Source organism: Vigna umbellata, chromosome 6 (genome assembly GCF_029865625.1).
Source record: "Vigna umbellata cultivar VRB3 chromosome 6, Vumbellata_1.0, whole genome shotgun sequence".
NCBI lineage: Eukaryota > Viridiplantae > Streptophyta > Magnoliopsida > Fabales > Fabaceae > Vigna > Vigna umbellata.
In genome coordinates, this window is record NC_142170.1 from 14,276,485 (window position 1) to 14,295,637 (window position 19,153).

The following is a 19,153-nucleotide window of genomic DNA, read 5'->3' on the forward strand; positions in this document are numbered from 1 at the left end:
CAAGTTATGATTTAATTATCTAAGTTATTAAAACTGTCCTACAGTGTTCTAGACATTAAATATCCAATTATATATATCACTCTTCCCCTCACAGTAACCTTAAACGGTACCTGCCCATATACATGCTATCACAGAGCCCTTACTCCAAACCCTCCAACCAGAACAATTTCAACCAAAACAGGTTAATTTCAACCTAAACACTTACAAACATAATTGCCACATGTATCAGTTCAACACCAAAGCATAAATTATTTAAGCACAATTTCACAGTCTCAATTATAATTATCCAATAAAAATTTAACATCCTAGAACAACTTCACCAGAACACACCACTTACCTGAAAAACTTCACAGTTTACTTGACAGGGATGATCTAAATAGTGCTCCTCACAGCAAAATTCAAAGACACCCTATAAATCACCCAATGGTTGATAGAATTAGCTTTTTAGGCTAGAAATTACCACAAATTTGAAGTAGAAAACTTCTACTGGCCTGCATTCAGTAAAATAGCAATGTCGTAGGTGCTAGAAAGGGTGGAGAGAAGGAGAAAGTGACTTACCGGTTGGAACAAGAACCCGTTTGGTCCGTTACAGAGCCCTTGACGCGGTGAACGTTTGAGCACCACCTATTCAAAAATTGAACTGTTCAACAGGGTGATATTTTAGAGAGAAGGCAAAGCAATATTTAGAAGATAAGTTTTTAGAGAGAGAAGAAAAAGTTGGTAGAGTGGAAAGCTGACTTAGGAGAAAGACCCTGCTAAGGTCAGGTGTCTTTGATCTGATGGTCCTGGCTGTGCCCCACATAAAGTCCAAAGGCCCCTTTATTAATTTTACAGGCCCTTACATTTATCCTTTCAAAAAGTATTTTAAACTAAAATAATTTTTTTTATAAAAAATATTTAAACAATAAAAAAGTATACAAATTATTTATATATATATATATATATATATATATATATATATATATATATATAATTACAGGATAATACATATAATATAATTAATATCATATATAGATAAATTGATAAATAGATACTATCCAATAATATTTATATAATTTGTGATTTGATTGTAATTAGAATATCCTATATAATATCAATTAATTGGTAGTATCTAAAAATAGCTTGGTTTATTAATTAAAGATGTTAAGATTTCAATAAATTATTATATTCTTTTATATTTTTGTGTTTTATCTTTCATTTCTTCTTATTTGAAGGAAATATATTCCATCACCCTAAATAATCATTTCCTTCTAAAAGTTTCATTATCCATACATAAAAGTTAGTAAAAGCTTGAAAAAAAACTACATGTGAATAATAATTCATATTTAGCAAAACTATATATTATTGAGTTAGTTTTTCTAAATACGTTGATTTCAATTAATGTAATTAACTCTTACACCTATTGAAATTATTGATGAGGTAAAAAAAAATATTAATGTAATTATTGATGTAATAAACATATGACTTTTGTTTATTACTGTTCATTATAATTAGTTGTCTTTCTTTTACTATGTAATTATTCGAATTTTATTATTTGATCACGAATTTGACCAATTTTTTCTTCTTAACCGGGGTAGGTGTAGGAGGTTATATACAACTTTCTTTTACACTTTTACATACTATATATTTACATCTCTAACTAAGAATTAAGTTATAAGAAAAACCTATACTCATGTAATCTGCAACATTCTTCCAACAAAAAATTAAATAAAAAAACATACTATATTATATATTTTAAATTTCCCATTTAGAATTAACTGTCTAATATATAGACAAAAATATTTATATGATTGTAATTTTTGGAACAAAGATTCATCTCAAAGTTGGGTGTACAAAATGACAGGGTTATAATATCAAATCATAGACTTCAAAATCATCATCTTGATTATTTAATTAAAAATTTAATGAAGGCTAAATCATGAATGCCCCGATTGCTCCATGATCCATGTCCTCATGCATTATAATGATTTCGACTTACCAACCACTTCCAACCATAGAAGACAAAACAATGTAAAAACAAACATTCCATTACAAAAAGGGTATGAATGTATTTATTTTACGTTTGAACGTGTTAAAAGGGGAAATAGAGTACAATAATAATACACTTAAGTTCAATAATTGAATTGTAATCCTTTGCTAGATTCAGATTGTTACATAAATATCTCATACAAGAAGGTAACATGCATTGAATAAAAAATAAAAAAATAAAATCGCCATTCAAACATATAACATAATTGCGATATACGTGGATACAATTACGCCACATAAACTCATTTTAAGGACTAATTATTATTCTGATTGTTTCATGTTTCTAATTCTTCTGAATAAATTAAGAATGCTCTTATAGTTTTATGAACAAGAGGTTTTCTATGAACCTCAACTCTTTGAAATATAACAATATTTTAATATAATATACGTGTTAATTTTTTTATCGATTTATTATTATATTTATATAAACTTAATAAAAAAATAACACATATACTGGATTAAAATGTCTGTTAAATTTATGTTTTCATTGTCGTAAAAAGTATATAGAAGCAAAATTTGAGTTGAGGAGAACCTATGCATTAGCTTTAACCAAAGGTCGTAGAAAACAAGGTATCATGTGGAATTTAGTCAGGGTCAACCGTTGAAACTTGAACTCCATAACTCAAGCTTTTCAATGGTGCTAAATAAAGGGAGCTATTATGGACCAAAAAGCAGGGCTCAAAAGTAAAACCAGACATATACTACATAATTTTATGCTCAAAATTTTGTTGGTAGACAGCTAAAAAGTAAAAAAAAACATATACGGTTAATTGCTTTGATGCATGTAAAGGAATAGAAGCACACTATTACTTACTCATATATTTATTTTTGTACAATAATAACATGTAATTAAACATCAACAAAATGTATACATGTATATTGTCTTTCAACTTATTTCTGATGTAAAATTCTGAAATGAGCTTGAAATGGTAATATATACAGAAGACTGTGATATATATAGTGTGAAACAATTATTACACGTGAAAGGTATATCTATATAAAAAAAATAAGTTATAAAATCTACACGTGTCCCCATTCGAATCTCTCACACATCTTTAATTTCATAGTTTCAGCACACACTTCACCTAAACTTTTGGCTTTACGCTGCCACCTTTCATTGTGATTGCAAAAGTTAAAACGACTGGGTCAGTTCTTTCCACCGTTTCTTCTTTGCCCGCAAGAAACAACAAATTAAATCAGCCACCTCACTTTGTTATTGCAGCAAATTATTATAAAAATAATATAAAAATAAATATATTTATAATACGAACTTCCATATCTTATTTTCTTTAAAGGCAAGTACATGGTAATGGGAACATCAAAAGCATTATTTATCAAACAATGTCAATTCAGTCGCCCTATTCTTTATGTGTGGGTCATCTTCCTGTGGAGGCGTGGACACTTTTTTCATAGCCAATAACCAGCTTAAGCAACCCAAAAAAAAAAAGTGGTATTTTAGAAAGTTTGCGTAAGTGGTTAATGCGAGTGAAAAAAGGTGAAGTTAAAGAAGAAAAGCAAAAGTTGAGAGGAAGGTATAGTTAATAGTTTAACTTGGACGTGTCAGTGGAATCATTTATGGAGACAGTAGGACAAGGAAGTGGGAGTGTCTCTGTTGCAGTAAAAGCCAATTTCACTTCAAACCAAACCACCTTCACCAATCACACCAACCAAAATGCCATAGGTCAAAATCTTTCAACGTTTTCCTACAAACTTATAATGCAATAATTTCTTACCAAATATTGTCTATGTCAAGTACTCTCCAGTTTATACATATATATCATATCACACACGGATCATATTTCAAAAATATTCAAATATTCGTATAATTTAGTCCATTCGATTGATCTTTGTATTACATAAAATAAAAAATATGATTATGCTTCATGTGTAAGAGTTAACCAGGACAAGTATAAGAGGAGACAAGGCTTTATTTCTGCAAGGTAGTGCTGGTATTAAATCTAATCTAAAGATTCAATATATACTTATTTGGGTACAAAAAGGGGTACGAAGGAAGGATACCAAAGATAGATTCTAATAATTGTTTCCAAGTTTGTCAGAAATCAGAATATTTAATTGAAGAATTCGTATATTTTATAAGTTCAATTATCCTCTGATCTTCAAAAGAGTGTTTTTCTAAGGTTCGATCTTGTTCAATTTTTTCCAACATCCTCGGTTATGTTTTTTTTTTTTCTGTTCGTATTTTTCGCCAAATTGTCTTATAAAATATCATCACTCTTATCTGCTCACCTTCAATCATTAATTCTGCTTTTCATAAAGGAGGTTTAGTTGAGCTTGCACGACTATCAACTCCATGGACAAACAAAAGGAAAAGGAAAAGTGATGGCTAGTTAGAGTAACAATTCAAAGAGAGAGAAAAAAACTAATAATAATTTTAACGAAATTAATTAACAATGATTTAGTTAAGAGAGAAAAAATAAATAAAATGATTTAGTTTGCCAGAAACAAATAATACAGTCTGCAATTTTCCGTTTTATTGTATGGAAGCAGTAATGAAATTAAAGACATGCATGCATCGATATTATGTGTGGTGGGGTATATATGTGATGGAAAATATCCAAAAATTGATAATGAACAACAATGGAACATTTATTATGAACAGAAGGAAAATAAACACAAGGTAGACAAGGTGAAGTAATTAATCAATCCTGCTTCTTGAGCTCCTTGTAAAACCTCTTGATGAACTCTTCCGCCGCCTTATCGACCTGGTGGTCGTTGTCTTGGTCGGAATCTCGCAGAGGGAACGGTGAGTCCGTCACCCTCAGTTGCCTCACCATGGGGCTCCGCCCGAACCCCGGCAGAGCAGGGGACGACGTCGTCTCGACCTTGACGTCGTTGTTCAGCATCTCCAACACCGTCTTCACCGCGTTCATAGTGACGGAGTCGTCGTCCTGTGTGGGGGGCGCGTGGACACAGGCGAAAAAGTGGCGGTGGCGCTTCCCTATTGCGGGGAAGGAGAAGGCACTGGGAGTGTTGCTGCAGCTGAACTCGTACTCCCTCGGGGCAGAGAATTGAAGGTGGGAGTCGTGGGAGGCGGCGTGGTGGTGGTGGTGGTGGGACATGAGGTTTGCAATGGCTTTTCCGGCGAGCTTGCTGCGGCGCTTTAGCATGACGTTGAGGTCCATCATGAGTTTGCCCTTGGATATACCTTTTCTCATCATGAAGAACATCACACGTACCATGTCCCAGACTTTCTTGGCTACTATCGGTGCTTTGGTTTCCATTTCTATAGGTTTCATTTGTATATGTAAGGTAGAAATTCGTTTGTGTTGTTTGAAATAATTCGAGAGAGAGAGTTAGAGAAGAGAAGAAATTGTTTGAGAGAAGACGGTAGGAGGATGGATGTCTTTATATAGTGGTGGAGAAATAGAGGGAAGAAGGAAAACGTGTGTTGATTATTGAAAGCAGTTTAGAATTAGAATGACCAATGGGTGCATGCATGTTTTGTGTTACTTTATGTTATGTGGTTATTTTATTATATTTGGAGGGTATGATTATTGGAGGGAAGAGGACGAAAGGAGTACTATGAAGTGGAGCTTTTTAGGTATAGAAAAGTCCCACATTGTACAGCCTCCATCCTACACAACCTCTTCACGTTTCGGATTGTGCTTCCATCTTCTTTTTTCGACCATAAATATCTTTCTTCCAACATAACTTTATTTATCTCACTAATCTATCTATGCTGGAATTAGTTATGCCAATTAGGATGCCAAATAAATCACGCTTACTATTTCGATCTCATTAAATCTTTAGATTCAGCATAAATAATGTTTAATCTTTTAATTAAGTATAGAAACTTGTACACATCTCAATATTCCTTATAGATGAATACAAAAATTTATATTATTTTTTTTTCATTAATTTTGTAATTTATTTTAAAACACACGTTCATATTTTTATAATTATTTAATTTGTATACTATAAATTATAATTTCGTTTTTAACATTTAACTTTTGAGAAAATAATATTGAATCTCTCCTAATATTATATGTTTTGGGTGTGAGATTAACATCTTATCTTGATGTGTCTTTCAAGATCCAAATTATATTTGGTGAGAAGTTTTTAAACTTTTTAAATGGTATATAGAGAAGACACTTCGACACAAAAATTAAATCAACTTAGATAAATAGCAATGAATGTTGTAATTAATAATAATCTTTTATCTTAAACTTTTATTTATAGATTTTGTAGTTGATTTCTAGCTAAAATTCGACCAAAAATAATCTTCTTTAGTTTTGAATTAATTAATTTTTAGGATTGATGTTTTGGTTTTGTTCGGATCCATCAGTTTTATGCACGATTTTTTGATATATTAGATGAAACAAAATTTTCGTACCTTTTACACATAGGTATGAAAATGAATTGTATTTTAAAAACTAGTTAAACTCTTAACCTTCATGTCCGATTGTCATCCTTATTACCGGTTCAACTTTTTCCTTTTTTTTTGTGGTGAAGTCTAACATTCTTTCTTCAAAACTACCTCCTAAAAAATTATAAAATATTTAAATAAATAATGATAATACAACTATTTAAAAAAAAAACATTAAAGGTGACTTTTTGAAGTATGAGTTTTTGAAAAAAGAAACTACAAGAAAAAAATAGGGTTGAAGAAGGGAACACCCACCTAAAGTTAATTGGTATTAAAATCAATCATTGGCTTTTAATTATGTAAATGAAATGATTGAAAATGACTTTAAAATATACACAGACAAAAAATTCACCTCCTAAAGTCAGATTAGTTTACTTTAATAACTGAGTCATAGAAGTTTGATTTGTCTTCGTCATTTTCGTATTTTCTCTCTCTTAAATTAAGGTTAACTATAGAGATTAAACTTGCCCAAAGCCAAGTAACAAATGAAGTTATGAAATATTTGAGGAAATTATAATATAATCATTTAAGGACAGTTAGATGTTTTAAATTTCTGTACTGATGAGAAATTTATATTTGTAAATAAAAGGTTAAAATCCTTTTTTTATTCTAATTTTTGTTTTAATTATTCAATTTAGTTTTCTTATTTTTTTTATGCACAATCAGTAACTAAGTCTTTGCTAGGTGTTACATAATTAAAAGGATCCAGAACTGAAAACCTTATTTAAAATGAGTTACTATGTTATTTTGAGACCATTTATAAAAGAATAATTTATTCATTTTAATATATTTTATTTTTAATACAATAAAAAATATTATATTTGATAAAGAAAAATAATTCCGTTAATTTTATTTAAACTTTATTAACTATCAGTGTAATTAAATATAAATTCGGTGTAATAATTATCTTGTGTTTATTAAAAGAAAAATTAATGTTAACATATATTGAAGGAAGTCTTTCCCCCTTTGTTGTCTTACTTATTAATTTAAAACCCTTAAAGATTTTTTTAAAGTTCATCGCATGTTATTTAAGTTAATTTTTCTAATAGATGAATACGACCGCTATTAAATATCAAACCTTATTCAATTATTTCACTTATTAGAGGAGTTCAAACATTAACATAATTAAAAAAAATTATTAAGGTTGTAATTTTTTTATTATACTAAAACTGAAATAAACGTATATTTATTTTAGGGTTAAATATGTTTTTAGTCTCTAAACTATTGGCCGTTTTTGGTTTTCGTCCTCTTTCAAAGTAAGGTACAATTTGGTCCTCACGTTCATTTTAGTTCTCGGAATTTTGGTTTTATTCCTCATTTGTTGCTAAATGAGGACCAAATTTTTAAACAGTGTTTAGTTTTCGAGGACTAAAACGAACGTTTCGAAAAGAATGAGGACCAAATTGTACTTTACTTTGAAAGAGGGACGAAGCCAATAGTTTAGGGACTAAAAGCATATTTAACCCTTTATTTTATCTATTTACCCTTTCAAGAATAATATTTAATTTTAATCAAATGCAACTCAATTGGTTACCGGGTGCATGAATTACGAAAAAGTTTTCTTATTATTTTCAACTCCTTCGAAGAGGAAAATAATTATTATAAAAGTTATTAAAGTTATTTATTATCGTGTACAACGGTTTATAATGATATGATACCATAAATACAAATTTAATTTTATTATATTATGTATGTCTTTATTCATTTGATATTTCGATTTTTTTTAAGCTACGAAAAAAATTATTGACTTTTCACTTTTTCACCATTTTCTCCCGCCATCAAGTTTTTTAACGAAGATATTATACTTTCATTCACATAATTTTTTTATATTCATTTAATATTATCTTTTTTATTTTTTATTTTTTTCTTTTTTGAAAAGTTATAAAAATTATTTTTTTATAATTATTTTATCTTTGTTACGGGTATCAAATAAATTAAAATGTATTTTATCTTACCGTTACTTTTTTAAAATAAGAGACAAAACTATACGTTAAATTTGCAAACACAGTTAAAATGTGTATAATAATTTAATAGCGGTATATATATTGAATATGAAATTACACATTATGAATGATCTGAGAGGGATTCAATGATAAATGAAATCATGATTATGAAACAAGTAAATTTTATATTTAATTCAATTAATTCATCGAGTAAATTTTATTCATAAACGATCCTGAAAACAGTGGAATACATTAGACTGAATTGATTCAAACAAGAAAAGCCACTGACCAAAAACCAGGCACAACCTGACAGCTGAAAAAAAAACACAGACAAGAAGTCAAGTGAGAAGAACCTGCTTCCAAAAACCAGAATGCTGTGAGAGGTTACCCAAAAAACCTTGGACACAAAACAAGACAACTTGGCCTTCAATCTTCTGCATCAAAACATAGGGCCATGTTCTTCCCCCAGAACTTGGAACAGTCACTAGTCAGTAGAAAAAACAATGACAGATACAAAACCATGTTCCCTTCAGACAGATAGGAATATAGTAATGAACACTGAATGTTTAGAAGAGTACTAATAAGGGGTTATTAGGAACTAATTGGCCATTGTGAGACCATTGATCTCTCTTGTGATTGCTGGAATGCAGCTTGAACTTCTAGCAATCCCTCCTTTGTTTTGTCCTCCTGTCTCCCTTGGGTTGAAGGACTTGGCCCTTCTTCTGCCTTCCATTTTGTTCTTTTTCAGCATCTCTTTCATGGCCTCAGCTTGGAACAAAACTGGAAAAGCCCTTCCATATTTGTTGAACCTCACACATGCATTCATGTGTGAACTCAATGCCTCTTCCTTCTTCCCACCATTTTTCTCAAGCTCTTCCTTCACTGCCTCACCACACAAACCACACACCCACTTCCCCAAAAACTTCTCACGCACACGCTCTATGTACTCTGGAGTGAACTCCTCGCACATTCCACAGCACTCACACTTGGCATCCATAACCTCAGTTATAGGTGCCAGTGACAGATCAATCCCTTCCTTCGTTAGCTCAAACGAGATGTCTGAGATCGTTCTTTGAATTTGATCAGATGAAAGCCTCGGAGGCTTGCACATGTTGCTGTTTCTAGAGAATGAACTAGGCAAACACTCTCCATTCGGTGCCATATTGCTAACTGCTACTCAAAGATATCTGTTTGAACTCGACTGTGCTAAACGTGGTTCAAGAATTGATATTCATATGCATGTACCTCAGCTGTGTAGCTCGAAGGATTCTATTTATAAGTGTTCTTGTGGTTCCCGAGAATCTGACATTGTAAACATGTGTGGATCTTAGAAACGCAAATGTCAGTTTCAGTGTCCGTGAACTTGCTAGATTTTTCAAGAAAGATCTAGATCATTTAATGCCAATTGTAGCTTTTCCAAGTCTGATAATATATATACATTTTACTTCCAAGTGAGTTTCCACTCTTGGTGGTTGTGAGCTAGAATATGGTGATGAAATTCTACAAGGTTCACGTGCACCATTTCCGTCTCTAAAATATTTTCAAAGGTAACTGAAAAAACGAAAGGAGGAAAAGTCAGCTTTTTCCTTAGAATATGTTTTGAACATCTGTGTAATATAAGCATACAGTGAGAAAGTTGGTTGGCATTGATAAAAAGGTATTGCTTTTAGCAAAAGGGTTGGATGTTGTCATCCAATGGAAGCAGAGACGAGGAGCAATACAGCTTGTGGGGCATTCACATGGTGGCATGGTAAAACCACACATATTTGCCTAAACTTTTGCTTTTGTGTTGAACAATTACATCTATCTATATATGTCACACAAAACTCATTCCACAAACGTTAACTTTTTGTTGTTTCACGAGGGGCTGGAAAGGAGGAAGGAAAGCCATAGGTTTCGATTAGATATCAAAGAAAAAGTTGCAGTCAGTGTCTGATATAGTGTCTGGCTCTCTATGCACCTGAAACATAATATGACATATGACGGATACTTAGGCAAATGCAAATCAATGCAACAGCACATAAATGTAGTCGTCCGTCCTCATCAAAATATTGGTTATGAATTCAAAAGTATATTTTTTACGAAAATGCTCTGATTTCTTTACTAGATCTGTGCTGCATTGTAAGGTCCGGAACATAAAGATGTAAGTTCGTTTATTAAATTAATCTTGTATTAATATTTCAAAAGTTTACATATAAACTAGTTTTAATTAATTGAAACGTTTATTATTTTTTTTTCTTCCTTTAAAACTGAAAAACGTATCCAAATATTTTAAATTTTAAATTTACTTATCCATAAAAGGATATCAGTCATCTATTTATCTGTGTTCAGTTTTTGCAATTATATATAAAGAATCAAGTTAAACCACGCTTTATCATAAAGAATGAAAGATATTAATATAAAATCATTTAATATTTATTTATAAAAATAAATAAAAATCTGTAATGCTAACAACATAAATATCATATTTTTTCACTTTTAAAATCATTTTCTTTTTTATTGTAACATTATCAATATATCTATATATTTGTGAATATATACACACGCAAATAAATTTAATTATATATATATACACACACACACACACACGCCTAGTTTTCTTGTTGCTTATTAGATACCACCTTCCATATCGATTAGCTGCGTCTAAACAATCAAATGCAAGGCATATTCATTTTGATCGAAACAATATTTCTCCTTGCAAAAAGGCTTAATATATCTTTATAGAAATCACTAGCAATTGGTGATAATAAAGTTCGTTTAATAATTGTAAATTGCGTGTATGGCCCAAAACTCGGTTCTTCTCACATGCAGAGCGTAATTTACAAGAATGACTAACATAAAACGGAGCTGGATAAGTAAATAAGCAAACATGTGCTAACACATTAGTCGTAGTCTTTACATTCAATCCAAGTTCGCAGCAAATACAGCAAAATAGCAAACAAAACATGTCTTAGAAGAGTGTTGCATATGTAACACTTTGATTTCTATTCTCTAATTATCATATCATAGGTCAAACGAAAGACCAGTTCATAAACATAAAGCAAATACAATGAGCACTCTCTTCTTCATTCAACACCTTCCAAGCTACTACTCTTTCATATGAGATGGGTCGCCCCATGCTTGAGAGACAAATACCACCTTGAAGGCATGCAAAACCCTGCCAAAATAGAATGAAAGGAATTCATTAGAAACCACAATAAAGCTTGGAAATGCAACTACTTCTACTTTCTGCTTCCCAATTTAGGAGGAGGGAGGAAAGTAAGGGAAGAGCCCACTCAAAAGGCTACAACATTGGCTTAACAAGAGACGGCAGCATAGTTATCCAGAAAAATAATGCCTGTCACGCGTCTTAAAGCAAAACGCGAATCAATAAAAGCCCGGTCTAAGTGGAACTAATGCACGTTTAGGTCGAGACCTGTTGAATAATTTGGGGAAACTCTGAGCACAGAATCTTTCGGCCATGATCATCGAATATCTTCTCCAATGTTATATCTTGCAAAGCAACTAAGGTGGTCTCCAGCATGTCAAGCCCTGCCTGGTTGGCGAAAGTGAAGACAGGCAATGCCTGCAACAAGTTTAACGAAAGTGCTTTTCAAAACTATTAGAAGGGTTTATTTATTAATCAGGGAATAAATTGTGGATTGGCAAATTTGACAAGTATAGCCCCCTTATAGTGTTACTACGCACAAAACAAATTAACACATGAGGAAAAGGAACAAAAATATGCATAATTCACTACAACTTCAAAAATAACTAGAAGTAATGAGTTACTTGCAAGTCTGTCGATAGTTGATTCGCAAATCTTACAGGTATAATTCCTAGAAGTTGGTACTATGTACAAAATGGTCTACTACTATAGGGAAAAAAAACATAAAATATGGGTAAAGCACTACAGCTCGAATAATTGAACATACTTTGACCCCCTCGTGTCAGATATATCAGGAATAAAGAATCCAAGTACAACTGAGTTAAACCATGTCGACAAAGAAAATACATGATACATGGACACACAGTAGATGCACCTACTTTGAAATTGAAATAAATTGGGGGCACACCTTTAGAGTGCAGCATAATATTGCATCTGAGTGATGCCACAAGGATTTGAGCAAAGATTCGTTCCCTTCGTTATTGGATTTAAGTAGCTCGACCCCCAAGTAGCATCTACAAAATAAATGGTCAAAATAGTCAAACAGGTGAGTCTGAAATACAATGCTCTCCCTGAAACATCAGTCGGAGCAAAAAAAATCAATATACGTTCATATGCAACTGACAATACAGTTTACAAATGTAGAAACATTTCGATTAATATTTTTGTTGAGCTGATACAAGAATTAACAAGAGGGATTGGAATAGCAGTCAACAGTTGTAACTACAACAGTTTGTCAGCCTATGCCAACTAGTGTAGAATATTCCTTTTCCAATTGGAAAAGTTGCAGTTAAAATTGAGGTGCTTATCACAAAAAAGAAATGTAACTAAATGTAGCTATACCAAATGAGGTAAGACCAAAGTGATCTATCATCCCCAAGACAATGTTGAAGAACATTGGTTTCACATGTCAAAAGAAAATCGTGCAGGATATGTAAACCAGTACTATGGCTAAATACAGTGTACACACCTATAACTATTGCAGATCCAGCGAGCTAGTGTTTGCGCTTCAGGGGTACCCAGTGGTGTTCTTAGCCCAGCTTGTGAACTTAAATGAGAAGGAGAGAGTGCTAATGCTACCCTTTGGACAGATGATATAATGCTTCGAACATACTGGCGTGCCATGGATGCTACATGATCTTGCATATGACTTTCAAAGGCAAATTCAAACGCTATTGTCATCACAGATCTCATAGATCCAGAATTTCCAGAATAATCATTTGATGCTCTGTTTCCAGTTGGGCCAATGTCTAGAGCAGATGCCAGGTCAAGTGTGCGATTTGGATTGGATGCTTCCTGAAAAAATTATAATTGCAATAACAAAATGAACGCTGTAAAAAGGTAAGTACCAAACTGCAAAAAATACATACTGCTTTGAGAATAACTAAGGCTAACCTTTGCAGAATCAAGAGGGATGATGCGAAATCCAGAAGGCAGAAGGGGGGCATCATCAGCAAAGGATGCATCAATTGGAGCAAATATAAGCTCTGCACAGGTTCCAACAGCATTTTCATCCATTCCGCTGCACAGCTATCAAAACAAAACAAATGAACTATAAGAAAGTAAACACAAACACGTATAAGCTAGAAACCAAAATAATGGTGATTGGCATGATAAAAAGACTACCATTCGGAAGCCTCAAGAGTTCAAATAATACTGAGCTAAAGCAAGTTACTTGCTCTACTAAAAAATTTCAAAACACTAGGGGATAATAAAACATTTTCCTCGTCATAAATTGGTACGAATGGGTAGAGAGCACCATTCATATATTCATTTGCTTTAAATTATAAAAAATGTGAATAACAATATACTGAGTTTTATATTGCGTGTCACTTACAGAAATGTCAGTAATAAAAGCAACAAGTCAACACACAAGTTTGACTTTTGATCTCTAACATGCATCCAACTCTCAAACATTGCTATAGATAAATTAGTAGCACAGCACACCAACGGCAAGCTATACTTAGGCAAGAGTATTATACATTGATTATATCCATAAATAATTCAAAATTGTATGAACAGAAAAATTCGAGAAGTGAAGAAAGTAAAATCAAGTGATAAAAGTAGTAGTACATCAAAGTCAGGGAGCTTAAAAGTTCGTATAATTGTTTTCCGTATGTTAGCACCACATCAAGCAAGACGTACCATCCCTGACCAGAGAAGCATAGAGCAATCAATACAAGGGGAAAACTTACTTGCAAAAGAAATACTTCTCTGGGCATTATTGCATCTTCAGGAGAATGAGCAATTCCTTCCAACTTAATAACTTCAAGAAACTAGAATAGATGGGCAAGAGAAGTTAAAACTTGCACAATTTCTAAATTCGTAATATGTGTACTCAATATTTGTTACCAATTTATTACCTCCTCATGCTCAATGGTGTGGGCTAGAGGAAGAATAACTTGACCCCCATAATTTCCAACACGAGTTCCTGGTAAACCACAAGGACCGACTTTAACGGCAGCAGCCGAATAAGCATCCATGTTGTTGTCTGCCCATTCTGATCTATGCTCCCGAAGGAACCTGAGTAATATGGCTGGAGGCACATTCTGGACAAACATGAAACTTGGTTATAGAATGTCAGAAGAAATGTCTACACGATTTTTTTTATTACGAATAAGTGCAGTAAACAAGAAATAATCATTAATAAACTAATTAGCCAATTACAATACAAAAAAGGCATGTCGAGCAGTTGCAGATTAGAAAGGTCAGCCACAATCAAACAACTTCTTATGTGTCTCATAACCCCGGTGGATGGGAAATGTTTCATTACCGGGGGAATAGGTAATCATTATTACAATCATTTGTATTCCATGATTCTTCTTCAATTAAACATGGGCTAACCGGCCATACAAATAACAATACGCAGCCAACTCAATAAAAAACTATGTTCAGTATATAATCAAAGCCTTATCTATATCCTCTTCTAAAATTTCTATAGCAATAAAGGACAAATTGGTTCACTATTCATGTTATTTTCTAATTTAGGAAAATTCAATGAAATTTGACAGGCCCCGAACCTGTAATAGCATTGAAGCTTTGGCACACAAGACTGCATTGCTGATAGATGGAAATCCATTGGCAAAGGAAAGATTCAAACCCATTAACTTGTCAGGTGATGAATTCACTAGAACTGTAACATCATCAACACCATCATTGCCGATCATTGACCATCCCTCATCAGTGAACCCATTGATTGCTTCATTGAAGCCACTGTCAGGAAATGGATGTGAGAACATAAATTTATATATGCAATGAAATTCAAGAAAAATCAAGCGCAGTTAAATGTTAACCGGCTGAGTCTCTGGCCAAGTGCTCGAAGAGCTGCAGGTCGTCTCCCCCACCCGGTCACATTAGACTGAGAAACTTCATGTGAAATCTGCCTTAGTTGACGTAGTGCCTGGAAGAAAAAGAGAGAATTGTAAATAAGCCATAACCTTTAGTTAACCACTACATCCTTGATCTAAATTCATGTACTCTTAAAATAATAATTATTGTCCAATTTTATACAATTATAAATATAATTGAAATGAGACCGAAAATGATAAATTATTGAACTGTTGTACGATTGTATCCTCATTAGCAATGAAATACAAATCATACCACCATAGTTGTCTTCTGAGCCAACACTGTTGATGATTCATACAGTGGTCGCAGAACTTCAGGAACGCTCCACGGCTACACACAACCATGAAAAAGTTACTTTTGTCAAATAAAAATTATTAATGTCGCTGATTGGAATTCATATACCTCCAAATCCATGTGATCAACAATGTGAATGATAGAACCACCTCCCTCACAGGGTCTTATAAGGTACCCACTAGGAAGCATCTCTGCTCTAACAAAATGCTGCACGGGAGGCATGGTTGGACCATTTTGTGTATTTTTAAGGGACCTCTCACATACCTGAAGCAGGGAAGCATCATAAGAATGGTGTAGATGTTACAGGGGAACAAGAGGACTCTTTAATAAAAATGTAGGACTACGCATTGCACACATGAGGTTTCTATTATTAGCTACAATATTTAATCAAACGTGAACCTCAAGAGTTCAAAAGTGTCACTTACTACTAGGCTCCCATCTTCTAAAACAGAAGTGTAGCGCAACAACCAGAAGTCACGGGCAGGTGCCAACGTGGTTGGTGCATATAGCTGATCATCAAACACGAAAAAAAGATTTAGTCTGTTTGTTACATCGTCACCATTCATTCAAATACATGTGCTTTACCTGCATATAAAGCAGCTCTATGGTTCCACCATTTGCTGTGGGCAGCACATTCAGAACATCCACAGCTCGGCAATCACGAAACCATGAAGGCCGATCTTTGAGGATTTCTGCAACCTGGAAACATATAGTTGATCATGCCATCTATGAATAGAAGCAATAAATTAACGAGAAGTCAACAATTTCAGAGCACTGACCCTTGTGGGTTCTAAACCGACAAGGCCGCAGGCTCTTGCTGCCACACCAGTGCAACCATGAGAAATAGCAACGATTCCAATGGAATCCGGACCAGGCTGCAAATATAAAAAGAAATTAATGAAAACAATATTTTAGATATGTTGTTCAAGCAGGCGTTCTTCAAAAAACAAACCCTTATCAGAAAAGAAATGCACCGGTCAGAATGGGACGTCACTCAAATGTGTTGGTTTCGCCATCATTTAACCATTATGCCAATGCCTCAATGAAGGAATTGAAAAAATAAAACAATTATTTGAATCATCCAAAATTAGAAGTTATTAGATCACCTTCATTCCAGGCATTTGGACCCACTCAACAGCAGTTCCAGTAGCCTTCGAAAGAAACTCTGCTAAAGTCTCTTCTGCAATGGACATAAGCCTGGGAAAAATGACAAGTCATTCCATGAGTCCACACAGCCAAGTTTTTACAGACAACAACAACAGAAGAGGACCCAAGCCCATTAATCATATTCCCACTAACCCTGCAGGACTTGCATCCCTGGGGGGATGCTGGGCTGTCAAACTGCGTTGACCACTAGTCACCGCCGACTCACAGCTCGTGTCTTTGGTTGGAAGCGCAGTCTGCAGAGAGAACACCGTTTCAACTCTATTCTAATGCACGTAAAATAAGTAAAGGGCAGAAGCAGAACAATTTACCCTAAGACTAAGTTGCTAAAATACTACAAAGATAAATGAATAAACTTATTTAAAAAGAACGAAGTTGAGAAAGGTGATACATTCTGAGTGTGTTGGCGAAAGTAGCCATTTTCGTAAACCAAATGAGACACCTGCTTCTGCAACCTATCATTCTCCTCCATGAGAAGCTTGTTCATGGCTGTGAGCTTCCTATTTACAGCTTGCAACCGCGAGGCCTCTTTTCTCTGCTTCTCTCTACACCTGGAATTCACAACAAAACACAACGCATTGAAGATAATACCAAATAACAATAGTATTGGGCAAAGAATCCAGGACCCAAAAGAACCAAGCAGGCAAGTGCACCTTCTGTTCTGAAACCAGACTTTGATTTGCTTAGGCTCAATGTTGGAGAGAATAGGGCACTCGCGAATGAGCTGCTGGCGGCGTATGGAACTGGGTTTGGGGCAGTCATGATAAAGTCTCTCAAGGGCCTCAACCTGCTCAGGTGTGTAACGGACATATTTCCCGTTATCCAATCCTGGTTTACCATCCTTGCAGGACATTGCCATACCTACACAACTCTACCACTCACACCCACAATCAAACCTCAACAACAACTTTTGTTGCTCAACACAGAGCTAGCTACTTTTGCTCCGTCACTAACACAAACCCATAAAACATTAAATCCTTGGAGATCAGAAACTCGAACACAAACCTCATGCTAAGAACAGCAACGATCTGACTCTCACCAACACCCTATCAACACAGTTCTTCGATATAAAACTAAAAACAGGAAGGAACTTATTTAGCAACCGATTCGATTCTCAAAACAGAGCATCCACCAAAACTTGTTGAGTTATCTCCCGCAACCTCAGAACAAACCCATACGACTCCACTTCACCGATCTTCATCCTTGGAAGCCCCACACACACACTTTCTGCTGATATAATCAAATCTAGTTGAATTCCAGCTGATCTTTGCACCTTATTCAGGAAGCTACCAAACAAAGGCCATTGAGAGGGACAAAGGGAGAAAAAATAGATCACAGAAAGAATGATTTCTTGACTTCCCTTTCTTTCTTTATGAGATTCTGAAGCACTGTAAAATTGCCCTGTGAACTGTGATGTGCCAACTGATTACTACTTTTTTTGTTTTTTTTGTTGAGGGATTAAAGAACTGAAACCCTAGGATGGCTAGGTGAAATAGCAGGCTTTTGCTTTTTGGAGATGTTGTTGCTTCCTCAATTCATGTGTTTCACAGATTTGCTCCGCTGTGATTCTTTTCATTGGTTCTTTCACTTTCGGTTCAAAATGGAGCATCCTCCTTTTTTCTTATTTCCATATAAATTAATTAATTACTATTTTAAAAATTGCACAGAACTGCATAGAAATTTACCAAACTCTCCTTTTTCCCGCGGCTCTTCTGACACTTCCGCTTTGGAACGCAGGTCCCGCCGCTCACATATCATTGTCTGCACAATCTCATAATCACCCCCACTCCTCTCATTCATTGATTTCCATTTTAATCTTTCAAACAATTTTATATTTAAATCCATTTCTGTATAATAGTTTTTACATATGAAAAGAAGATTCTATCTTTGATTTGCTTTTCATGTGATTGGTTTGATAATAGATATCAACAGAAGCCGTAGATCTTACACTTTAATTTCGTAACTACAACTTATCGAAGGCCCCACTTGCCTAATCGTAAAATGCTTCTTTTTGCCTTTTCAAGTAATGCGAAGAACTATTAATGGTGTAAATATCAAAGCCATAATTGTTTATACTTTAACTCACTGAAACTGATTGGAAAAAAGATAAAGTCATAATTATTTAGAACTTAATTTAATTTTCATCTTAAGATTTATAATTAATATGTCTTTGCCTTTAAAAAAAAGTTTTTTTTTTTATTTTGTGGGGGCAAAAAGAGAAATATGAAAGGATGGTGTGTAATGAGTGGTGATAATGGCAGATGTGTAAAAAACCGGAAACACAAGGGTTTTTGGAAAGGGTAGAATGGGAAATATGAGATTGTGATGAGAGCCTTAAAATAC

At 33.8% G+C, this 19,153-nt stretch overlaps 3 protein-coding genes across 3 annotated transcripts; all 3 read right to left on the reverse strand.

Annotated features, from left to right (window-relative positions):
• Positions 1–4,590: 4,590 nt before the first annotated feature.
• On the reverse strand, positions 4,591–5,540 carry LOC124831629 (Avr9/Cf-9 rapidly elicited protein). Its single transcript, XM_047305680.2, has one exon. The coding sequence runs from the start codon at positions 5,283–5,285 to the stop codon at positions 4,689–4,691; it is 597 nt and encodes a 198-aa protein (XP_047161636.1). The 5' UTR covers positions 5,286–5,540; the 3' UTR covers positions 4,591–4,688.
• A 2,983-nt stretch (positions 5,541–8,523) lies between these two features.
• Positions 8,524–9,603, reverse strand: LOC124831630 (uncharacterized). Its single transcript, XM_047305681.2, has one exon. The coding sequence runs from the start codon at positions 9,518–9,520 to the stop codon at positions 8,957–8,959; it is 564 nt and encodes a 187-aa protein (XP_047161637.1). The 5' UTR covers positions 9,521–9,603; the 3' UTR covers positions 8,524–8,956.
• A 1,587-nt stretch (positions 9,604–11,190) lies between these two features.
• On the reverse strand, positions 11,191–18,399 carry LOC124831627 (homeobox-leucine zipper protein ATHB-15). Its single transcript, XM_047305679.2, has 18 exons — positions 17,464–18,399; positions 17,202–17,361; positions 16,946–17,046; positions 16,753–16,843; positions 16,426–16,521; positions 16,232–16,345; positions 16,072–16,155; positions 15,755–15,910; positions 15,608–15,682; positions 15,298–15,404; positions 15,025–15,217; positions 14,368–14,553; positions 14,200–14,280; positions 13,400–13,534; positions 12,975–13,300; positions 12,414–12,519; positions 11,774–11,923; positions 11,191–11,515 (listed from the first exon to the last, which is right to left on the reverse strand). The coding sequence occupies exons 1-18, from the start codon at positions 17,667–17,669 to the stop codon at positions 11,369–11,371; spliced, it is 2,514 nt and encodes an 837-aa protein (XP_047161635.2). The 5' UTR covers positions 17,670–18,399; the 3' UTR covers positions 11,191–11,368.
• Between the last annotated feature and the right edge of the window lie 754 nt (positions 18,400–19,153).

Excerpts from the sequence above, each read along its gene's own strand:
- LOC124831629 (XM_047305680.2), bottom strand. The coding sequence starts at position 5,285 with ATGAAACCTATAGAAATGGAAACCAAAGCACCGATAGTAGCCAAGAAA.
- LOC124831630 (XM_047305681.2), bottom strand. The coding sequence starts at position 9,520 with ATGGCACCGAATGGAGAGTGTTTGCCTAGTTCATTCTCTAGAAACAGC.
- LOC124831627 (XM_047305679.2), bottom strand. The coding sequence starts at position 17,669 with ATGGCAATGTCCTGCAAGGATGGTAAACCAGGATTGGATAACGGGAAA. Across the intron at positions 15,683-15,754 it reads TTGATCACATGGATTTGGAG|CCGTGGAGCGTTCCTGAAGT; the intron begins GTATATGAATTC and ends GGTTGTGTGTAG. Across the intron at positions 14,281-14,367 it reads ACACCATTGAGCATGAGGAG|TTTCTTGAAGTTATTAAGTT; the intron begins GTAATAAATTGG and ends CATCTATTCTAG.